Source organism: Cynocephalus volans, chromosome 5, assembly GCF_027409185.1.
Source record: "Cynocephalus volans isolate mCynVol1 chromosome 5, mCynVol1.pri, whole genome shotgun sequence".
Lineage (NCBI taxonomy): Eukaryota > Metazoa > Chordata > Mammalia > Dermoptera > Cynocephalidae > Cynocephalus > Cynocephalus volans.
The window spans coordinates 126,264,236-126,286,237 of NC_084464.1; the positions used below are offsets into that span (position 1 = coordinate 126,264,236).

Sequence of the window (22,002 nt, forward strand, 5' to 3'; positions counted from 1 at the left end):
CTCCACAAGGGAAAAACGGTAACAAAGAATTCTTTTTTGTTGAGTCTAGTCCAAAAAATAATTATCTACCGTACATGATAATTACAGGGTTCGTTATTCAGAAGACCAAATCCAGGAAAGTAGTGGGCATCTTCCATGCTCAAATATTTGTAGACACTGCTGGTGGATTCAATAGCTATCTTTAATTGATCTTCATTTTGTTCTTATTAAATGAGATTTTATTTATGATTACATTTTTTCTTTCTTTTTTTAAAAAAACATTATCTCAGGAAGGAAGGTTTAGGACCAATTGTGAACCCCTATTTGGTAGGTAGATGATGAACTGAGATAAGGATCAAGTGACCAGAATAAGTTTGACCAGTAGAAGCTTCCAAAGTCTCTGCAAACTGTGTTAGATATTTATGAAAATTACAGCAGGCAAAACTTTCAAAATACAACTCCAGAGCCACAGAAAATCTTCTGGGTATAAGTACTTGAACTTTATCTAGGGTTATTTTGTTTTCATGTTTTCTTGCCAGGAGGAAAAAAACCCTACAATACTGATAGATGGAGTTGTTTTCCTCCTAACCGTATCCAACAATAATCAGATTTTGTACTCTTTCTGCTTTTCAGTACAGAGCAACTGTATGTACAAATGTGGGTTGCTTCTGAAGAGATCATGCACCTTGCTTCCTGCAGATTGGGTATCCATGGATACTGCAAAGAGTTTCCAAAGAAACGCTGCCTAGAATTTTCACCATGCCAGCCTCAAAGGCCTTCTTCAAATGGAAACTGACATTTGAATTAAAGGGACAGGCATCAGTGTTCCACACCAAAATACTGGGCAGGTTTGCATGGATGGACTTTTGCACTATTCAGTGGTTGTGCATCGCTTAAAGGAAAGCAGGCATGGATTACTTGTCCTTTGAAAGGGAAATGAGGGGAAGAAACTGGATCGATGCATTCCCTACCTAACGCTCAGTGACCCCCAGCCATACTCTATTATATATTTCTCACCTGATGATAACTTTTCTCATAATCAAGGTCTCAAGTTTTGTAAACCAGACAGGGAAGAATACACAGAGGAAGCGGCTCTTGAAGTTGTATACCCCAATTTATATCCCCAAGTAACCAAAAATATCGAGGGGAGGGGTGGATCCTGTTAGCAGGTTTACAAGTCTATGATCAGGGCCTGAAGCAGAGTGCAGAGAAATTCAAAATCTGGCTAAAGAGTGATCATCTGAATAAGGCAGCATTTCATCTGGGGACAGAAAATATTACAGTACTAATACATTTTCTTTTCTGGATCCTTATTAAGTCAGCTAAAAATCAGTCCTTAAAAACAACCATAATTAAATTTTCTATCATTCAATGAATCGGGTCTTCAGGGATTTAGGTTATTAATTCAGAATAAGATGATTTAAAATCTCTAAGGGGCTGGCTGGTTAGCTCAGTTACTTAGAGCGTGGTGCTAGTAACACCAACGTCCAGGGTTCAATCCCTGTACTGGCCAGCTGCCAAAAAATAAAATAAAAATCTCCAATAAATATTCCACAATTTTAGATGTTTAATATTTATATAGTTAGTTCATAAAAAAAGGCTTTCCTCTCCCCACTCCAGTCTTCATCCATGGCATTTTCATGTCATTTTCTGTTCTGTGACTTCTTTTAGAGCCCAAACTACATCATATTTCTTGCTGAAGTCCAGACAACTGAAAATAAACAGACTCACATCTGGGGAAATTAACAGACCAACAGTGGTAAAACATAACGCCATGAAACAGAAAAGTAAAGCATCTGTTACAGGAGTGCAGCAATGTAGAGAGCGGCTCAGGGGCGCAGCTCACTGGCGGCCGCAGCTCGTATGTTAGCGTTTCTTTCCGCCTCAAGTTCAGAAACAAGTTGGACTATCTCAGGGTGACTGAATTTTCCTGTAAAGCAAAAAGATGGAGAAAAAGACATTGCCATATTGCCAGGAGAATAGGTCCATTTCCCCAGCTTGATCCCAGGACTCATCAGGGGCTCTACTCTGTGGTCTGACTCGTACTTTGATCCAAAGCAAGAGAAGTTTCTGGGTCTTGGGAAGTGGCCAAAGGGGACCACTTGGCATTTATTCTGTCCCCCCAGGTGCCACTGAATACAAGGATGAAAATTAGGCAAGGAACCATCAATTAGTCAGAGCTAGAGGAAATTTCACAAGGCAGCTAGTAGAATGCTTCTACCAGGAACTACGGCAAAACTCAGGTGTGAGAGCCCAGAGAGCTGAAAACAATCTGCCCACTCCCACACTGCCATCAGTTACGGGGGACAGAGCACCTACATACACAGTGACAAGTAGAACGATCAATGGGAGGGTGTCCAGGCCATCCCAGGATGTAAACAAGAATGCAAACATCTCTCTTGCAAATACTTCTTCACCTCGACTGGCTGATCTGGGCTGTGGCTCCTGCTCTTCAGCCTTCCCGATTTCTGCCATGAGCAGCAGCCAAGCACCAAGCTCTCTTAGGTCGATGGTGGCTAGTGTGGGGACTGTTAAACCCTCTTCCTCTCTCCCCTCACTGTCTTGTCTTGCCTGTGCCTTCTGCTGCTTACTATTCATTCTGCATTAAACTCTATTCCATTTATTCCCTATCCTCAACCTCTTCTCTGAATGTTCCCTTCCCTTCCTTTTCTTGCCTTAACTCATCCTGAGAAGGCGTCTTCCCCTGCCGTCCCTTGGTGTAGTGGCCCTTTTCTCTCTCACATGGCTCCTACTGTAGGGCCTGGGCCTGTCCCGCCTGCTCTTGTTGCTACTCAGCCCCCCTGGGTAAAGGTCACACTGTCAGACTATACCACTCACTGCCCTCCCAGTTGCCACACATTTGCAATCAGCTCCTTTTCTATGCAAAGAATTACAGCCTCAGGTTCTCTACTACTCTCTCTAACACTATCCATCAGAATTCTTGGGGATTTCACGCTCACACAGATGATCCCTCCAATATTCGGGCCTCTCAGTTCCATGATCACCTTCCTATAGAAATCCTCCTGCACCCTACCTAAGCCACCTCCTCCTAGAGGCACACCCTGGAGTTCGAAGATGAACTGTCCCTGCACCCAAGACCAGCTCTCCACTTGTGCAGTAGACCCCATCCCAGCAATTCTGACCCGCCTTCTCCCCTTGATTATTTCTATCAGCACATAAACGTGCCCTTCTTATCTCTCATCTTACAAACCAACCCTCACTTGAGCATGCATGTCTCTTTAGCCTAAATCCCATTTGTCCACTTCCCTTTATATAAATTCTCAAAACGATAGTAATACTGTCTCTCATTCTTTCTTCCCATCTTTCAACCCACTCCAATTAGGCTTCTGTTACCCCCATTCCATCACGACTGCTCTTATCGAGGGTCCCAATTACCTACATGGTGCTAAACCTGGTGGCTACTCTTTCCCTCTTGAAACACTTTCTTCTCTTGGCTTCTGGGAGCCCTGACTTTCTTCCTCCAAACCTATTCTTCCCCATCTTCCCCATCTAGTCGCAACTCCATTCTTCCACTTGTTCAAGCCCAAATCCTTGGACTTCTCTCACAAACACCCCACAGGCAATCCCCCCAGCAAATCCTGTCATCTCTATTCAAAAGAAATCCAGAAGCTGGCCATTTCTTACTTCTCCTACCACTATCACCCTGGTCCAACCCACCATTGCTTCTCACTTGGATAGTGCAATAGCCTCCAACAGGTCTCCCTGCTCCCAAGTGACATATTTAAAACATAGTCAGATCACAGCACTGCTGGGCTCCACATCCTCTGAGGGTCTCATCGCTGGTGTGCAAAGCCCTGCATGCCTCAGCCCATGAACTGCTTCTCTGGGCTCATCTCCCACTCTCACTCCATCCATCCCCACCAGCCATGGCCCTGGTGCTGTTCCTCAACACACAAGGTTTCAGAAAGCACAAACACAAAAAGACAGCACTAAGCTGTGGAGCGAGTTAGAGAAATAAAACTATAACTGTTATCAAACTGAAGCCTTTAAGTTCCCTTCAAAATCCTCATAACAGAAGCAGTCTACATACATCCTCACATCTAATTAAACGTTTCTTCAAGCACTAGTTACTAAGAAACCATTATTTTTATTTATTAATAAAACATTATTAGTTTTTTATGTATTAATATTTTAATACATTATTTTTATTTATTAATATTTTAATAGGTATAATGCACCAGAGTGAAAGTGTAGTAAATTTTAATCTCACCTTGGCTGCAGGCAACACCATCTTTCTGGACTCAAATTTATTCCTCAGTTAAAACGTGAAGTTTAAACTAGATGACCCTTCCAGCTTACACATTTTTTGATTCTATTAGTATTCTCATGTTTCATTTTCTATTTTTCACTGTGAATATATTATAATAGAGGATAACAGTGTGTAAAATTCAAAGAACCACATAAAAAATGACTTATAGTTACATTATTGGTGAAATATGCTATCTTGTAGTCCAATCATTGCTTTTAACATGGGTCAGCAAACCTTGTCTGTAAAGAGCCAGACAGTGAATATTTTAGGCTTTGTGGGCTATATAATCTCTGTTGCAACTCCTCAGCTCTGCTGTTAGAGCACAAACGCAGTATAGACAATAAGTAAAAAATGAATGTAGCTGTGTTTCAATAAAACTTTATTTACACAAGCAGGCAGCAGGCCAATTTGGCCCTTAGGCCATGGTTTGCTGTTTCCTGATTTATAGCATTATTCTATTTAACTGAAGTCAACATGTTTGAGTACCTTCTATATCAAAGACAGATTAGACAAGGTTGCCTTTGACCCTCAAACAGCTTAGCAGGTGGGGGCAAGCAGGTAGGGCTTTGGGGAGAGAACCAGAGTGGAACATCATTAAGTAGAATGCAAGTCAGACTGTGGCACTATGGCAAGCTCTAGACCAAGCACAGATTGAGCAAAAAGGGAACACTTAATTTTGATAGGGAGGATCAGGAAAGGAGACCAGAAAGGTGGGTGGCCTTAGACTGCAGGGATTCTTAGGTCACTCAAAAGTGTCAGGATTTCATTTTTTGGAAAAATGAAAACCACGGGGGTTCTTCAAATGAAGATGTGGTGACACCCATATCAACAAAGGAGGAGAACACTGAGACATGCAGGATGAACTAGCAAGCCTGTGGGCAGGTTAGGTTAGGTTAGGAGGTTACAGCAGCAGTCTGATACAGAAATAATGAGGGCCTTGTCTAGAGCAGGGGAACTGGAGCTGGAAAAAAGGGAAGGAAAACTGAATCAATTTCATTCTAATGCAAATTAAATTCTGGAGTAGTCTGTGAGCTGAGACCTTCCTCTGGTGAGGCCATTTGGGGGTCCTAAGAGGTCAGAGAAAGGCTATCCCTCGCAGTACTCTCAGGAAAGATCAAGGATGAGCTGAGTGCAGAGCTGCCCGAAAAGAGAGGAGTTTTGCTCCAGGGAGCAACAAGAACAGCAGCAGCTGTAACTAATACAATGTGTAGCCTCCTCACTCAGGAAACTATCAAAATAGAGCTGACACCTATCTCCAGTTACTGTTCTAAGAAGTTCCTGCGAATTAACCCATTACACCCTCAAACAACTCTATAAAGTATATCCTATTATTATCTCCATTATAAAGATAAGGCAGCTAAGGCCCAGAGAGGTTAAGTAATTTACTGGAGGTTACACAGCTCATACGTGGCAGAACCAGGATTCAAACCCAAGCAGTTTGACTCTAGAGCTATGCTATGAAGTTCTATAATGACGAAGGTGACTTGAGCTGTTTTAAATCTCTATTTCTACCTCCTTACATGACCTTACATCTGTAAAGTACTTATAGGTTACAAAGCACTCACACGAGTTCTCTCTCGTGAATCTCAAAACCAGCCTTTTCCTTAAGTTGGGTGAGTATTATTATCCCCATTTTTCAGATAAGGCCACAGGTGCTGAGAGGTGAGGAGACTGCCCAGGGCACACAGCTGGTAGGTGGCAGAGGTGGTGTATGACTCCAGGGCAGCAATGCTGTCCTGAGCCGGCCTGCCTCTCACCAGGAACCCCACACCATTTTCTTTTAAGATGCTCCACGTGAACGGCTCACATGAAGGTACCAACAATGGGTTGCACTAACACACTAAGAGTACTAAGAGCAGGCCAAACGAAAACGGATTCATGCTGAAAATAGCACTGAGCACCTGCTGTGGAATCGTAGAAGTCCTGTAGTCTCCCGGGTTTGTTCTCAAGGTCTTCATACTCAGAGGCCTGAAGAATCATCTCACACTGGTCCAGCTGCTTCACAAATCTGGCTTCTGCAGTAGACTGTGTCTCATACTCCTAAGAAAGGGGACAATTAGAGCAGCATCATTAGGGCTGCCTCAGGACATTCCAGGAAAATTCTGATTCTGGTACCTGAAATCAGAGTCACAGTCAAAACACAACGTGCATTGGCCACATCTCTCCACTGCATACGGACTCTTCAGAGATGCTTCACCTGTGATTTCACAGCTCAACACCCGGACTCCAGGCAAGAAGGATGAGCTCACCATCCCAAGTATTCCACCAGATGCCTTGGAAGTCTCATTTGGTCATCTTAGATACTTCCAAGCTCTTTTCTTCCTGTTTAATATCCTGTCTTCATTTCAATATTATTCTTTAATCCACCCGAGTAGTTCAAATCTTCTTAACTTTAAGCTTATATTTTATCTTATGCTTCTCAAACTTTTATTTCCCTCTCCACTTAATGTCTCCTTTTCCTCTCTAAGTGAATTTCTAGCTCTACCATTTACTTTTGGTTACTATTTTACTTGGGAATTTCTGTCCTTACTTCCACATACAGTAGGTTTAATTAAGTCCCTGTGGGTTATGACTACTGATACAGTCAGTATCTGTGCATTTTATACACATTGATGTGTGTGCATGTGTTGGTGGTAGGGGCTGGTGAAGGTGGTAGGACAGGAGACCTTTTTCACCTTTCCTCTTCCCATCCACCCTCCCTCCTCAATGCAGACCTGAAACAAGAACCACCAGGAGGTCTGCTTCTTAGAGCATGACATATGTCACACAACCACAAGTCCCAACTAATATGATATAAAACGACTCTTCGAATAAGACCAAAGTGTTCCCAACTGGTTTCCCTGCAAACTTCTAGTTTGTAATTCCACCCCAGATGTGTTCAAATAATAAACCTGTCATGCTTTCTTGGCAGGGTGACGTGATATGAATCATTGAAAGATTTCTCAGTTTTTATTAGATGCCTTATTCTTAAAAAGGCAGCTATTTGGCTTTGGTAGAGCTGAAAATTGTACAGGGGAATCATTTCAATAGGAAACCAAATACATTTTGCTTTATCTCAAAGGCACTTAAAAATAATTGCATTTTATTTAAGAATTTATTCACACTCATGGCTGTATTTAATAAATTCAAGTTCATGATTGAACAAAAGGAAATGGGATACTCCAAGCATAGCAGTCTAGGGAGGTTGAAAATGACAAAAAGATTTCAAGACCATTAAGAAATATAATACATTTTATAACAAATTCTAGTGAACTTACAGATTTCTTTAGAGAAATATAAATTGTTGGATTTTTCCCTCAAAAAATAAAATGGTATAGGCATTCTCCAAATTTATTTTCTAATAAGAAGGCCGGGGAGGGAGAATACTTCAGCCAAAGCTCTGGGGGTGAGAAGGACACATGGCATTTGGAGAAATTACTACAAATACTTCTTAATGATAGAACCAAGTTCTGCAGAGAGGAAGAAGAGAGAAGAGGCTGAAGACAGAGGCAAGAGTCAGCTCCTGAAAGGCCTTGTGCATTACACCAAGGTGTCTCAGCTCATTCTGCAGCTACTGGACATCACTGATTACTGGGCATTACTGGGTTTCAAGCAGGAAGAGTCATGTTCAGATGTGCATTTCAGAAAAATCACTGTAACTTCAGTGTGGATACTATCTAGACTGAAAGCCAAGAAATCAGGTTCCAGGATTTTGTAGTACTAGCAGAGAAGTTATGAGAATCTGGTCTAAGATTGTGGCAGTGAGGATGGGTAGAAATAGGAAGAGTCAAGAAATGTTAAGGATGAAAAAGTGAACTAAAATATGAAAGCAAATGAGAGGTAAAGTTGAAAATGACTTCCTAGTTTCTGGCTTGAGTAACGAGGTAGATGGTAAAATAGGGAACAAAGGAGAAGAACCAGATAAAAAACTGACAGAGCAAAGAAATACCGAAACCAAAACCTCATAGATAACATTTACAACAAAACTGAGAAACATGACAATCCCACAAGACTCAAAATATACACAAATTAGGGACAAACCACCACTAGCCACAAGCTCTGCACGATCAGCATCTGCCTGGGAGCAGCAGGATGTCTGACAGACCCTGAGACAGGAGAATCTCCAAGGAGCCAATAGGAGGTCCCTAGAATTCTTAAGTTTTAAGAACAGTGGCCAACACTGGGAGGGATCTTGTTCACTTTAATAGTGGATGAGCACAAGGAGCTTACAGTACGGATGGCCCAGCCCTCGTGAATTCTCCAATCTGACCTGGTGGGTTCCCTTCCAGGACAGGGCCCTGCATGAGGAGAAACTGATAGGAAAAGAACCAAAATTGAGTGGGATAAAGAATAGACAAAGAATAGACAAGACCCACATAAAATGGGAAAGGGGAAGAAATCCAGGAAATCTTTAAAAGCAAGCCACTGTATTTTTTTGACACTACATTAAAAACAACAACAACAACAACCAAAAAAAAAAAATAGAAGAGGAAGCTCTGTGAAGTTAAAAAAAAAACAATCTGCACTCATCACAGAAAATGATAAGTATGTGAGGTAATGCATATGTTAATTAACATCATGTTGTAAACTACAAATACAACAGTAGTTCAAAAAGTTTGTGGAAAAATAGAATTGAAAGACAATACAAATCTTTCCACGAATTTTTTAAAGTACTCTCATATATATACAATTTTTATTTGTTAACTAAAAACAAATAAATAAAAATTAAGAAACTAAAAAAAAAAGAGCAGTCTGAACCAAGCTCTTTCCCAAAGTTTAGGAAAATTGATTGCATATCAAAATGAGCAACAGAAAAGCACAGAGCTCAGACCCCACACAAACTTACCATGAAATAAAGAGAATAAGGAGCAAAATAATATCTCCACAGACAATTCACATCAGAAATACTCAAATAGAAAAAAAAAAAAAAAAGATCAAATCTACGACAAACTACTTCACAAACAGCTAAGAAAATGATATAAAACTAGAAAAGAACAACATAAGAATTAAAGAAGAGGTCATTTTAGAAATTCAGGCTAAGCAATAAAGAACACAAGGGTAATTAAACATGATTACTAATGCCTTAAGAGAAACAGAAATTTGAAAAGGAGGTTAAGATTAAAAGTCAAAAAGAAATGAAGATATAAAGGACTTGAGAGAAGATGACAAGTATTGAAGATAAATAAGCAAAGGAGAAACAACATACAAATACAGAGGAGTCCCCCCCAAAAGAAAACCAAAGCAAAAGGAAAAACTGTAAGAAAACTTTCTTCAAATCAAAAATGATTTGAAAGTATACATTGAAAATGCACATTAAATAAATATCTGCACAGCATGTTACTGTATGAATACTGCAGGTGACTGTAACACATAGCTACTAAACAGGGGAGCTGGTATTTGAATCCTGGAAGTCTGATACTAATCCCATGTACGAACACTGGACATGAATTATAAGGCACATAAACTATTATCCCTGTACTGTGTTCAATACTGTATTGAAATACTCATGTCTACCTGGGACCTGTAAATATGGCCTTATTTGGAAAGCCAATCTCTGCAGAAGCAATCAAGTTAAAACTCGGTCCTATTGCATTAGGGTGGACCCTAACCCCACAGAAGGAAATTTGGAGATACTGACACAGGGAGAACACTATGTGACTACAAGAACCGGAGTGATGCACCTACGAGCCAAGGAATGCGAAGGACTGCAACCACCAAAAGCTAGAAAGAGGCAAGGAAGGATCCTCCAGGGGTTTTAGAGAGAAATCTTCTTTAAACAGCTTTATTAATTCCAGTCATCACCTGTTTGGAAGTTATCAAGTGTTTTAATTCTCTGTGTTTTATATTTATCCAAATCCAAAGCCTTTCTAAGTAACTGTTGCAGTGTTCTCTTTGAAAGGTACTGTCTTAATTCAAGTGGATTTTATATTAAAATTTTTAGCCAGTTGCTGATAACTAACTAAAAAATGAATTTAACAGATACTGTCACTGTGTTTACAATAATTAGGGGGCACAAGAGTAAAAATTCCTGTAAAAGGTTTTCAATTATGAGGGTGTCTCATCCTTATGAGATGACACATGGGATTAGTTTCATAAACTCAAGTGACAGGTTTTTTTTTTTTTTTTCTTTTTATGTATGAGATGCAACCTAACTCCATTCTGTTATTCACCAACTTATAAAGAGTGTTCCAAAGGTTCACTTGAAAGTACATACTTGGAAATAATTACAGCTAGATCTACCATATGATCCAGCTATTCCACTGCTGGGAATATACCCAGAGGAATGGAAATCATCATGTCAAAGGGATACCTGTACTCTAATGTTTATTGCAGCATTATTTTACAACAGCCAAGAGTTGGAACCAGCTCAAATGTCCATCATCAGATGAGTGAATAAGGAAACTGTGGTATATCTACACAATGGAATACTACTCTGTTATAAAAAAGAATGAAATACCACTCACAGGAACATGGATGGACTTAGAAAAAATGATATTAAATGAAATAAGTCAGGCACAGAAAGAGAAATACATGTTCTCACTTATTTGGGGAGCTAAAAATAAATAAATAAATAAATACACAAACGGGGGTGGGGAAGAAGACACAACAATCATAATTACTTGAACTTGTTAAGACAAGCAAACAGATACGATGTTGATGGAGGGGGGAGCAGGAGGGGGGAGGGAGGATCAGGGAAATCAACTACATTGTATATTGATAAAATGCAATTAAATTTTTAAAAGAAGAAAAGAAAGTACATACTTGGAGACAAGGGACACTTTTTCCTAAAGAAACTCTGTCATACCTAGTAACAGATACCACCTGTCCCAGGCTCCTGGCTAGATACTACTATACTTTGCTAGATTTAATTCTCATAATCATTCAACAAGGTGGGTATTAAAGGCCCAAAATCTGTCATCTTAAATCCTGGGGCCAGAATTGTTTCAGAATTCAGCATTTCAGCATTTTCTTATTTTAGAAAAACAATATGGTACATATAGTGTCTACTAAGGAATATCTCTAGGGAGGTCTGGGGCAGCACTCAGTTACCAAACAGATGAGTATTTCTCCATCAAAGCATATTAATTTTCACAACAAGGCGGGTGACTGAGGACACTACTTACCCTCATGTTAGTTCAGGTAAGATTTTGCTGCCAAATGAGTTCAGGGCAGGTCGAGTTTTTTAAAAATTGATTCTCTAGGCTTTCTGAATTTCATAATTGTGGGTTAGGGCATGTGGACCTATAGGACTCATTTTCTAGAGAAACCGAGGTTACCTAGAGTCGAGTAACCCACCCCTGGGTGTGTAGACAGGAGTTGGAACTCAAACCCACATCTCTCTGGCTGTAAGGTCCTGGTCTCTGCACCACACCCCACTGCCTTAAAGGGGCTATTTCACACCACAGTCAAGCCAAACCACAGAAATAACAGTGCACTACAGAATCTAATGCTGCATAGCATGGCACTTCTAGGAGAAATATCTATTTGAGGTTCAAGCCCAGGCACTTCCCATCCCCCTCCCAAGGCAAGGAAAGACCTGACCCAGCACATGGAGCAGTGGGAAAGAGAACTCTGCTAGCTTTGAGGCTCGGGAAGAGGCAAGGCCTGGTGGGGGCCTAAGGATGTGCAAAGAGAAGGTAAAAGATCGGGCTCTTAAGACAGGAGTGAGTTAGGGCTTTGAAGGAAAGGTGAAAGGTGAGCGTGGGAGCGGGTCTATCCAAGAGTAAGAGTGGTTCTAGGGGCTCACGCAAGCAGGGTCAGTGTGGACCAGATGGAAGTGAGAAACTGAGGCAGGAAGGGAGATTTCTCTACACGAATGGAAAACTGGGAGAAGGAAGCAATGGGAGCAACGGCTGCCCTGCCTTTTCCTTCCAGCCTGCCCTCTCTTCACTGTCGGTAGCACTGGGAAGGGAGTGAGCACTGGTTGTGCCTTGTTCTGTGCCAGGCATCACAGCAGCACTTCGCCTTGACCTCGCTCAGCCCATCAACCCTTCGAGGTTATAGAGGTGGGCAACAGACTCAGCAAGGGGACTGTGCCCAAGGTCACAGAACCAGGAAGTGGTGGGGAGGGATTCAACCCCAGCTACTCCAAAGTCCACATTCTCTTCAAGGTCTAGAAATGAGGGGTGGGGAGTGGTGTTGTGGGCAGGGCAGCAGGGATGTGACTCAAGATCTGTACAAGGCATTGTGGTGGCACAGGAAATGGGGCATTTGGATTCCTATCAGCCTTGAGAAAGTTCTGCAGCAGCTGGGTGGTGAGAAACAGACACAAACTAGATAGTAAGATGTTAGAGACAGTTTGTTAAGATAATGTAAGTCAACTACAACATCCATGAGCCATATAAATTCAGTTACAATAGATAAAAAGTAACCCATCATATATACTTACTTCCCAAAGTTCACAGAGCTCCTTTCTGAGGTCCTCTGGTAGGAGCTGGGTTAACTGCTTCATAGCTTCCTGAAATATCAAACCATTATTTTAATTATGTTCACATTTATCCAAATTAACAACTAGTTAACAACTAGTCTACAAAGCTCAGACTCTTACAAATAACTCCTAAATAAATTGGCCTATATTAGATGATATTTACAGCTTGCAAGGAAGACAGTTGTAAATAAGTAAGAGCATTTATTCATATGGGCTTCACTTAGCACTTATTTTGTGGTTTGCAGCACACCAGACACAAAAAAGGACAATGAGGAGGGCATGAGACAATTATAGAAATATCAGAAGTGAGTTCAAGGATTTTACATCTTGTGGATGAATCACAACATACACATGTAAATTTCAATCACAAGCATACTATAGAGTTCAAAAGAAACCAAAGAGTGAGAAGATTGGGAAAGCAACACTGAATTATAAAGCTCAAAAACTTTTTTTTCACATTATTATATTCATTTTCCACTGTTAATATGTTTTATTGCAAAATTTAAAGTACTACACAAATGGGCAATTATTGTCATTAACATAAAGGAAGTTACATAATAGAATTTTGTAGGCTCACAGACTCACAGGCTGAAAAGGGATATTAAAGGGCAATTAGCCAAACCATCTATGTAGCATCTAAATCCTTCAAGAGCATCACAGAACACTTGGGTCATCTCACCACAAATGTGTCCAGCTGTAGGGAAACTAGCACTTCAAGAGGCTGCCCACATGGGCTTTAGGCAGCGCTGACACAAAGAGCTTTCTTACATGAAGCTGAAAATTGTCTCTGTCTTCCACCATGCCAGGCCCCAATCTCCCTGCTTTCCTCTCTCACTCACAAACATAAGGTCAAACAGGTGGGCAGTGACCCAGCTGAGCCAGAATCTCTGTGAGCACAGTGATTGATCCAGGCCTCTCAGGGGCTATCTGAATGATCTGTCCAGCAGACTGGGAGACAGAAGCCACATGCCCTGCCATGAGGAGAAGCTTGAGAGCCAAAATCCAAAAAGCAGACGAGAGAATAAAAGAGTGGAGGTTTTCAGTACTTATTTCTGGTCTCCGAGGTCCAAGGAGCTACCCTTATTCCCCTGCTCTTCCTTCATTTGAGTGGCTCCGGTATCCTCAAATGTCATGTTTTGCAGGAAACTTACTCTCAAATGGCTTTAAATTCCTTCACCACCCCCAGCCTACCTTTTAATCTGCTTCAGTTCTTCTAACCACAGCAGTTAGGCTCCTTGAAAAAAACAGGCTTGTAAGAACCATTTTTGGCAACATAAAGGTCTCAGATAAAATGAAATAGTGAGTTGAGAAAAAGCAATAGAAAAATGGGTATTTGTGTGTATGTTTATGTATTACTAAGAGGAAAAAAATGTTATAGAATACAGTCACTTCCAGAGCTAATCATAGTTGCCAGTGTCAACAATCTGCTCTTACAGTAACATCACCATCCTGAATGGCTTGTTCAAAAATAGAGCTGTAGCATCATACCACCCTTAGTTGCATGGAATTTATTGCATCTGTACCTGCATTCTTCCTTGTTCCTTTTCCCAAATTTCAGCAAAAATACTTTAAAAAATACTTTGTATTTTCACAAGTTAAAGATGTTTGTATAAATAGATTGCCTTTCTCTACAGTATTCCAGAAACACAAGTTTGCCTATTCCTTTTGTTTGAAAAGAATGAACAGAATAACATGTGTATACACACAGAACAAAATCTAAACTTTTAGAATACAAACACACAAGTTCTATTTTGACAAGAAACTATTTTATTCCCTTTAAAGTGATGCACCCAGCATGGAATACTGTGATTTATGTAGGGTCTGACCAAGGTAGAACAGAATGGAATTGTCACCTCCCTCATGCTAGATACTATATTCCTGTAAATGCAGCCCAAGTCTGACTTGGCTTTTTGGCAGTCACATCCAATTATTGACATTATTTGTTGAAAATCACCCTGTTCTTTGAAAAACAAAGCAGACAGCAAACAAACATGTTGTTCCTTTCTTCCTAAAACTGAGCAGTGATTTTCTGGATCTAAGCTAATTGACATAAGTTGTTATTATACAATCAGAACTGCATTTTCAAGACTTCTTAGACAGTTAATATTCTTTGTTTGGCAGCATATGCCACAGAATCATGCCTACCTTATCACATGAAGCTTCTGAAATCAACGTCACTAAAGTCCAGGGACATGGCTGAATATGCCAGACTTTCCCTCCCTGACCATGAGCCTGCCCCTACTCTCCCACTTCTAAGCTAAGTTTCACCTTGTTCAGAAATAGATTTAGAGTGACAACTTACCTAGCCTCTTCCTCCATTAGCAAAATATGTCAAGAATTTGCCTAAAGTTCTGAGCATTCAGCAAATCTCATGTCAGTTTTGTGACAGGCATCCAGAAAACATCATTTGTCATTCACACATTGGTGAGTCTGAAGTCACCAATTAGTCAACTGAAGACTCTAGATCCAGCTTGGGTTTGAAGCCCAGCTCACCATTTACTAGCTGTGAAACCTGAAACAAGTTACTTAACCTCATTGTCCCTCAAGTTTCCCATCTATAAAATGAGGCTAAATAATGGTACCCACTGAAGAGGACTATGAGGATTAAGTAGTTAAAATATAAAGTGCTTATTAACTGGCAAATAAACAGCACTCTATAAATGTCTGCTGTATTTTTCATTGTCTATACCTTGCCATGTTCACTCCCACGATAAAGTTCCATTCTTCTTTTCACTTCTCAGTTTTTTAGCAACTGTAACCCTCATAGATAAATACATACCATAACTCTGCCTTCTGTTTTAATAAGGTTTTTCCTTTACAAAGGAACATAACCTGATACTGCTGTATTCCAACCTCAAGTTCCATCCCACTAGATCTCAATGATTCCTATCAGGCATCATTTACCAATTTGCACTATAACATAAAGTTATGTTATCATGCTAAAAAAAAAGGGGGGGGGGGAGGACCAGGTGGGCAGGGCAGGGAAAAGAAAAAAAAAAAAAGAGAGAGAGAGAGAGAGAGAGAAAGGGGACCAACCTACAAGTATGGCTTTTGGTCTCCTTCCTAAATTTTTTCTTCTATGCCCTCAATTCTACTTTTAATCTTGATACCTACTTTCCTTCAAAACAATTAGCCTTTCAGGTTATTCAAGCAGTATTTCTCCTCCCTTCTACTTCAGCTTAAAGCCTTATTGATCCATTTGGAAAGCCCTGGGCAAATGATGCTTCCTGGTTCTCATTATTTGAGTTCCACTCCAGCCAAGAAACCCTCATTTAATTAACTTAATGCATGATTCAGATATCCAACTCTTGTTCATAAACACCATCTGCATAAAGAATTGTTCACCTCCTAGATCTTCCTCTCTGTTCCCAAATCCTGACCAGTAGCAGCAAGAGGCAATGAAATATTAGCTGTCTCCAAGCCTTTGGTTTCTTGTCCAAGAACTTGTGGTTCTTTAAGATGTTCCCTGGTCCCTTCTGCTTATGATATTTATTCCCCTATGAATAAGCAGGAGTTGGCAGCTGCCAGGAGACTAATGAAGCCAGAAAGGTTTTTCATCACAGTCAGGAGACAACATCCGGGAAGACAGCAGTACTCTGATTGTTCAGGCCCCCTCTGTGCCCTTCCACAGGGTGTCACGAGCTAGGACTAAGCTCTTGTCAGGACAGTAGCAGGTTTTCCTCCCTCATGCTGACTCTGGTTCTTCTCCAGAAGGTTCTGACTTGCTCCTCTGTGGAGTAAATCTTAAATTCACTGTGCACCTCCAGAGGGACAGTTTGAATTTTCTTTTTCTTCTGTGTCCTTTTTCTCCATGACTTCTCCTCACTTTAAAGTCCTTGTTGACCCTCTGGTACTTTAGTATCTCATTTCTCCTCTACTAAGTCCAGATTTACCATGAATAAAACTATCACACATCCTGAAACGAGCTGTATAATTGAGGAGTTTTTTTCATTACTCATCATCCTCTGGTTCAGGTGCCAAGTCCTTTCTGCAACTCAGAATCTTGAGCTAATTGGGGTATTTTTGTTATTAATTCTGCTAATCAACCCAGGAATTCCTTATTAACGGCAGTCTAGATTCATATAGAGAAAGCTTTTCTTAGCTTCCTCCCATTCTGTCATGGTGGTCAGTCTGGATTCTGGACCTGTATTTCAGCAAAAAAACACATTCCTTACACTATTCCCCTTCTGCCCATATTTTTGGGTGGACTGGAACTCCTAAATTGAGACTGTCATTCCTTGTGGCTTTTCTTGCCTCCAGAGGTGCAAGAATCCTATTGGCTACTGAGCTCCAGTCTCCCCAGCTTGGAGAATAGCCATTTACACCCACCTGCCTTGCTAAACCACCTCAATAAAGACTCCCTCTGCTCAGCAATTTAGGACCAGTTTCTCAGGCATGCAATTAAAGTAACTCACAATAATCCTTGAATTGGGAACTAGCCATCCAGTACTAAGAAATAGCCTTCCTGGATCTTCCTCTGTCTTCTTCTTTGGCTCTGGGCTCTGGGTTTAGAGCCCAAGTTGACATTGATTTAATATTTTGTTGATGTTATTCCTTTCTTACCAATACAAATACTTTTTTCTTTACTTTTAACCACTAAGTTAAATGACTAACTTCAAATTTACTAAATAATAATTATAATAATGATTATACTTGTTATTTATAGAACTCTTCTCTGAAGAGCTTAACTAGCATGGAGAGTTCCCACAGTTTCACTTAAGTTCCAGCTATTTCCATTGTTCTAATGAAAGGCATACTATCTATGTTCACATTCTAATGAGAAATGAAACCAACATCATTTTCTGTCCTTAGGTTCAACAAGGCGGGGCACAGGTATACACTGCTATTCTTGTGTTAAACCAGGCTGAGAATAAGCAACAACCAATTTGCTGCTTACTCCAGAAAATCCCCACTCTGGAAGATGAGACTGTAAACCACCTAAAAGTTAGCACTAACAGCTTACTCTTTGAGACGATTTACAGTCTTCTCTCACCGTTCCTACCAATCCAAAGCTATCATGTTCTAAACTCTGTGCAATCCCAGTTACTTGCCTATGCTGTAAGATCTGTCTTAATGTTCTCCAGCCCAGGCCCTAAAACTCTAAAAATATCCTTCCCTTCCCTTCCCCTTCCTGAGACACTACGAAGATTGTAAAGGTGGTGCTCTCCGTTACTGCAATAGGTCTAATGAACTTAACTTTGTTTGAGCAACAGGTTTTTCTGGCGGTCCTTTGCAGAGTCAACAGTCAACACTGACCTCTTCTCGCCTATGTTTTTCTTCCTTGGGGATGTTATCTGCTGGTGCTATGTCCCCAACGATGCATTCTGCCATATCGTGAACCAGGGCTAGGCGTACACATCTGACCAGGCAAGAAATGTTGAATAATTACACAGAATTATATTCACTAAAAGTTCTTTCTCTATATTATTTTGAAGTTACATAATATATTTTTTTCCTCCACCCTCACAGAACATTTTAATGCTGTATTTTCTAAAGTAATTATATTCTGCCAGCCTGCAACAGTTATGAATCAAACTGCTAGTTCATACTCAACACAATGCATGAGAATGCAGGGGAAATCATTAGCACAAATTGTTTTTAGATGGCTGGTTTCTCAGTCTCACTTTAAGAGGTCGATAACTTCAGATTACAAAGCCAGGAGATGATCTGGTTACAGCATTTATTTACTGACACAAAATTCAGAAACAATCATTTTACCCAATGTACTAGTTAGAAGCCAAAATGAGGCTGTTTATAGAGTAGTGGGTAGAACAGGACAGATCTGGGTTTGAGTCCAGCAACCAATATTTATTAGCTGTGTGACCTTTACTAAGTTACTTAATTTCTTTAAATGCTCAATTTTGCCACCCTTCATCTTATTATCTGTAAAAAAGGGATAATAATATTTCATAAGGTTGGTGTGAAAATTAAATTTGATAATTTATGTTCCTGGCACATGTTGATCATTCAACAAATGGTTATGATTATTAGTAATTAATGATTAGTGATTATGAAAATCATCAAAATAACAAAGGCAAGTAATGAGATAAACGCCCCAAAAGACAAGTCTGCTTTACATTTCCACTATTACCAAGACAGTACAAGGCCAAATAGCCTCCTCTTAGGTTTCTCTGACTCCAGTTTCTCTCTCTTCCAGTTCAAATCTCAGACAACTAAACTCATCTCTTTGACTTCACTTTCGTCTTGTACGACGTATTTGCCAAAAATCTCCTCCAGTTCCGCACCATCTGCTGAGTAACAGGACTCTTTAGATTCCCTAATGTAGCCTTTGCTGCAATCAAATTGAGTCACTTCTCATTTCCAAAATACTCCCTTACTCTCCTACTGTCAGGGCTTTGGTTTCTAGGCCTTTCTCTCAGTGCTGTGCCATCTACTTCTCTACCAATGTCAACCCTTTAGAGCTCAACTCAAACTCCACCTTCTTGATTAAGATCAACCAAGAACAGTGGATCTCTGCTACTGTTAGAATACTTTGCTAATTTTCTACCATAACTTATTTTGTGCTTTTTATAGAAGCCACTTTGGGCTTCTATAAATGAATTCATTTGGGATTTATTTACTGTCTACATTGCTAGTAAACTTTTGTACTGTGCTCAAAAAGCATTTTAAACACTGCTGACTGGCTGAAGGGGGAGAGGATACTTCTTTCTCAGCTATATCTTGCACATTTAACTACAAAAAGTCACCTCACAAATGAGTGCTACTATTCATAAAAGGGGCTAAATAAAAGCACACAGTATACCAACACAATGATAAAATTTTAGACATAACACACTCACCTTCAAGGCCCTAATATTATTCTAATGTCTCCTCTGAGACCAAGGCAGGCTCTATCACCTGCCAACAGCAAACCGGGATTGCAGTATACAACTGAGGCAACCACAGAGTACTCCTTTCCACATCCTGAATCTGTATGATTTGCCTCAAATAATTTTTGGACAATCTTGAATAATCTCAATAATCTTGACCTATAAACTAACCTCCAAGAATCTGATAGTCATGAAAAGTGGTGCACACCCACAGACCAGAGACCCTCAGTAGCATCAATGTTCGGCTTACCGGTCTTTGTTAAGATGGTCATCTTTGGTCACCATAGCCATAATTGCCATCCGATACATGTGATCTGATACACTCTCTGGCCTCTTCACATTTCTGTATACCCAGCCAGTCCGTGGGACTCTCTGATAAATATAGAGATGAAAAAGAAGTTTAAAAAAACAAATATTTTAACTGTCTGCTGTGCTCTTCAAATGATGTACAGAGAACAGCACACAAAAGCAGTGTCATAATTTCAGAACCTATCAAAAATCCTTTACTAGGGCCGGCCCGTGGCTCACTTGGGAGAGTGTGGTGCTGATAACACCAAGGCCACGGGTTCGGATCCCTATATAGGGATGGCTGGTTAGCTCACTTGGGAGAGTGTAGTGCTGACAACACCAAGTCAAGGGTTAAGATCCCCTTACCGATCATCGTTAAAAACAAAATCCTTTACTAAACTAACCAAAATGATTGACATCTGTAATCAAATAAACTAGTGAGCTCAGAGAATAAAATGGTAAGGAGAGAGAAAAGGAATTCACAAGTATACAATACAAAAGTCCAACAGTGAAGATACTCTGTTACTGATGTCTTCTATAAGTCCTTTAACATAAGAACAAAACTGTATTTTTCCTAACTACAAGAGTTGTGGCTTTTTGCCTTCAAACAATCCCATCCTACACAAGTAGAAAACATGGTGATGAAGGCTCTGAACTTGAACAAGTGATAGACTTCCAAATTCTGAAGCAGAAGGGGAAAGCTCATTCCTAACCACCAGTCACGTCTCTTCCTCTTATTCAATAGATCATGACGTGATCTCGTGAAACTGCATCTCCGCCTCAGAAAACTTTATTCCTAAATAATTTCATAAACAGTAGTCATAGGGGCATGAAACAGATAATCTGCTTTGAACAGAAATTCTACAAAATTACAACTGAAACGGGAGGGAGAGAGGAGAGGATGCACGTGATGAAACCCCAGTGTGCACTCTGTGAAACACTCTACTGGGGGGTGGGGGTAGGAGAGGAGTCTGGTTATTTCTGGAAGTAACTGTGAGACTGGGTTCAATCTCTGCCTTTAAAATCTGCAGGGCCAACGGCCTCTGTTCTTCTCACTGGCTGCGCAGAAGGGTCCCCCTGCACGCACACGGCACGGGGTCATGGGCCCCTGGTGCGCTCGGTGCAGGCAGGGCCAGGGCGGCGGGCGGCACTCCCCTCCGCGCCGGCGGCTCCCCGTGCACCTCCCGCACCGCCCGCTGCGCCGACGCGCCGCAACGACACGCCGCGGTCTAGACTCCGCCCGGGCTCGGGTCGGCCCCAGCCACGGGCCGCGCCGCCTCCGCCTGCCGTCCAGGATGCCCGGCCGCCTCCCGGCCCGGCGTCGGCTCACCTTGAGCTGCCCCACCAGCCGCAGGAACCGCAGCAGGGACCCGGCCCCGCGGCCCGGGAAGGCCGCGGCGGAAGCCGAAGCCATGCGGCCGCCGATCCACGCAAAGCCGAGCAGGCCACGTGGCCGCCGCCTGAAGCCCCTCCCCCCTCCCCTCCCCTCCCCCTCCCCTCCCCCTCCCCTCCCCTCCCCTCCCCCTCCCCTCCCCTCCCCTTCCCTCCCCTTCCCCCTCCCCTCCCCTTCCCCTTCCCCTCCCCTCCCCCGCCCCTCCCCTTCCCCGCCCCTCCCCCTCCCCTCCCCTTCCCCCTCCCCTCTCCTCCCCCCTCCTCCCCCTCCCCCTCCTCCCCTCTCCTCCCCCTCCTCTCTCTTCCCCTTCCCCCTCCCCTCTCCTCTCCCCCTCTGGCCTCTGCACCTTCTCACCCTGGTTTTCTCAGGCCCCTCTGTCTAGTCTTCCACTTTCCTGGCTGTCGTGGCTAACGCTCGGGCGTTGCATCATCGGCGACGGACACAGCCTTGGTACATTTTAGGCGCTCAGTAATTGCTTAACTCCACTCAACTGACTCCATCAAACCTTTAAATGCATTGCAGTTCCCGTGGGAGGGGCGGAGGGCGGGGTGCGTTTGGAGGAGGGCGGTGCAACATTGCACCAAAGTCTTGCCGTTTAGGAACTCAACGTCTAATTGGAGAAAGCCATAAAGAACTCTACTTCAAAGAGGGAAATCTATAAGCATTCTAACAGAGGCGTGAGGAAAGTACTTTGGAGGTGAAAAATTAATTAGGCGTGGCCCGGGAGACTTTGGAAGTAGCCGTAGGTGGGCTAGGGAGTAAACAGTCTTACGTGAAATCACAGCCTTTCTAACATCTCCAGTGCTGAAGAATCCCCTACCCCAGAAAGAAGGGC

At 41.7% G+C, this 22,002-nt stretch overlaps 1 protein-coding gene across 1 annotated transcript; it reads right to left on the bottom strand.

Moving 5' to 3' along the window:
• Positions 1-1,526: 1,526 nt before the first annotated feature.
• On the bottom strand, positions 1,527-21,235 carry HDDC2 (HD domain containing 2). Its single transcript, XM_063097031.1, has 6 exons — positions 21,105-21,235; positions 19,737-19,858; positions 17,913-18,015; positions 12,618-12,686; positions 6,151-6,289; positions 1,527-1,909 (listed from the first exon to the last, which is right to left on the bottom strand). Exons 1-6 carry the CDS (start codon positions 21,186-21,188, stop codon positions 1,809-1,811), a joined length of 618 nt encoding a protein of 205 aa, XP_062953101.1. The 5' UTR covers positions 21,189-21,235; the 3' UTR covers positions 1,527-1,808.
• Positions 21,236-22,002: the final 767 nt, after the last annotated feature.

Excerpts from the sequence above, each read along its gene's own strand:
- HDDC2 (XM_063097031.1), bottom strand. The coding sequence starts at position 21,188 with ATGGCTTCGGCTTCCGCCGCGGCCTTCCCGGGCCGCGGGGCCGGGTCC. Across the intron at positions 19,859-21,104 it reads GGCTGGTGGGGCAGCTCAAG|AGAGTCCCACGGACTGGCTG; the intron begins GTGAGCCGACGC and ends TATATTTATCAG. Across the intron at positions 12,687-17,912 it reads AAAAACATAGGCGAGAAGAG|GAAGCTATGAAGCAGTTAAC; the intron begins GTCAGTGTTGAC and ends TTGATATTTCAG.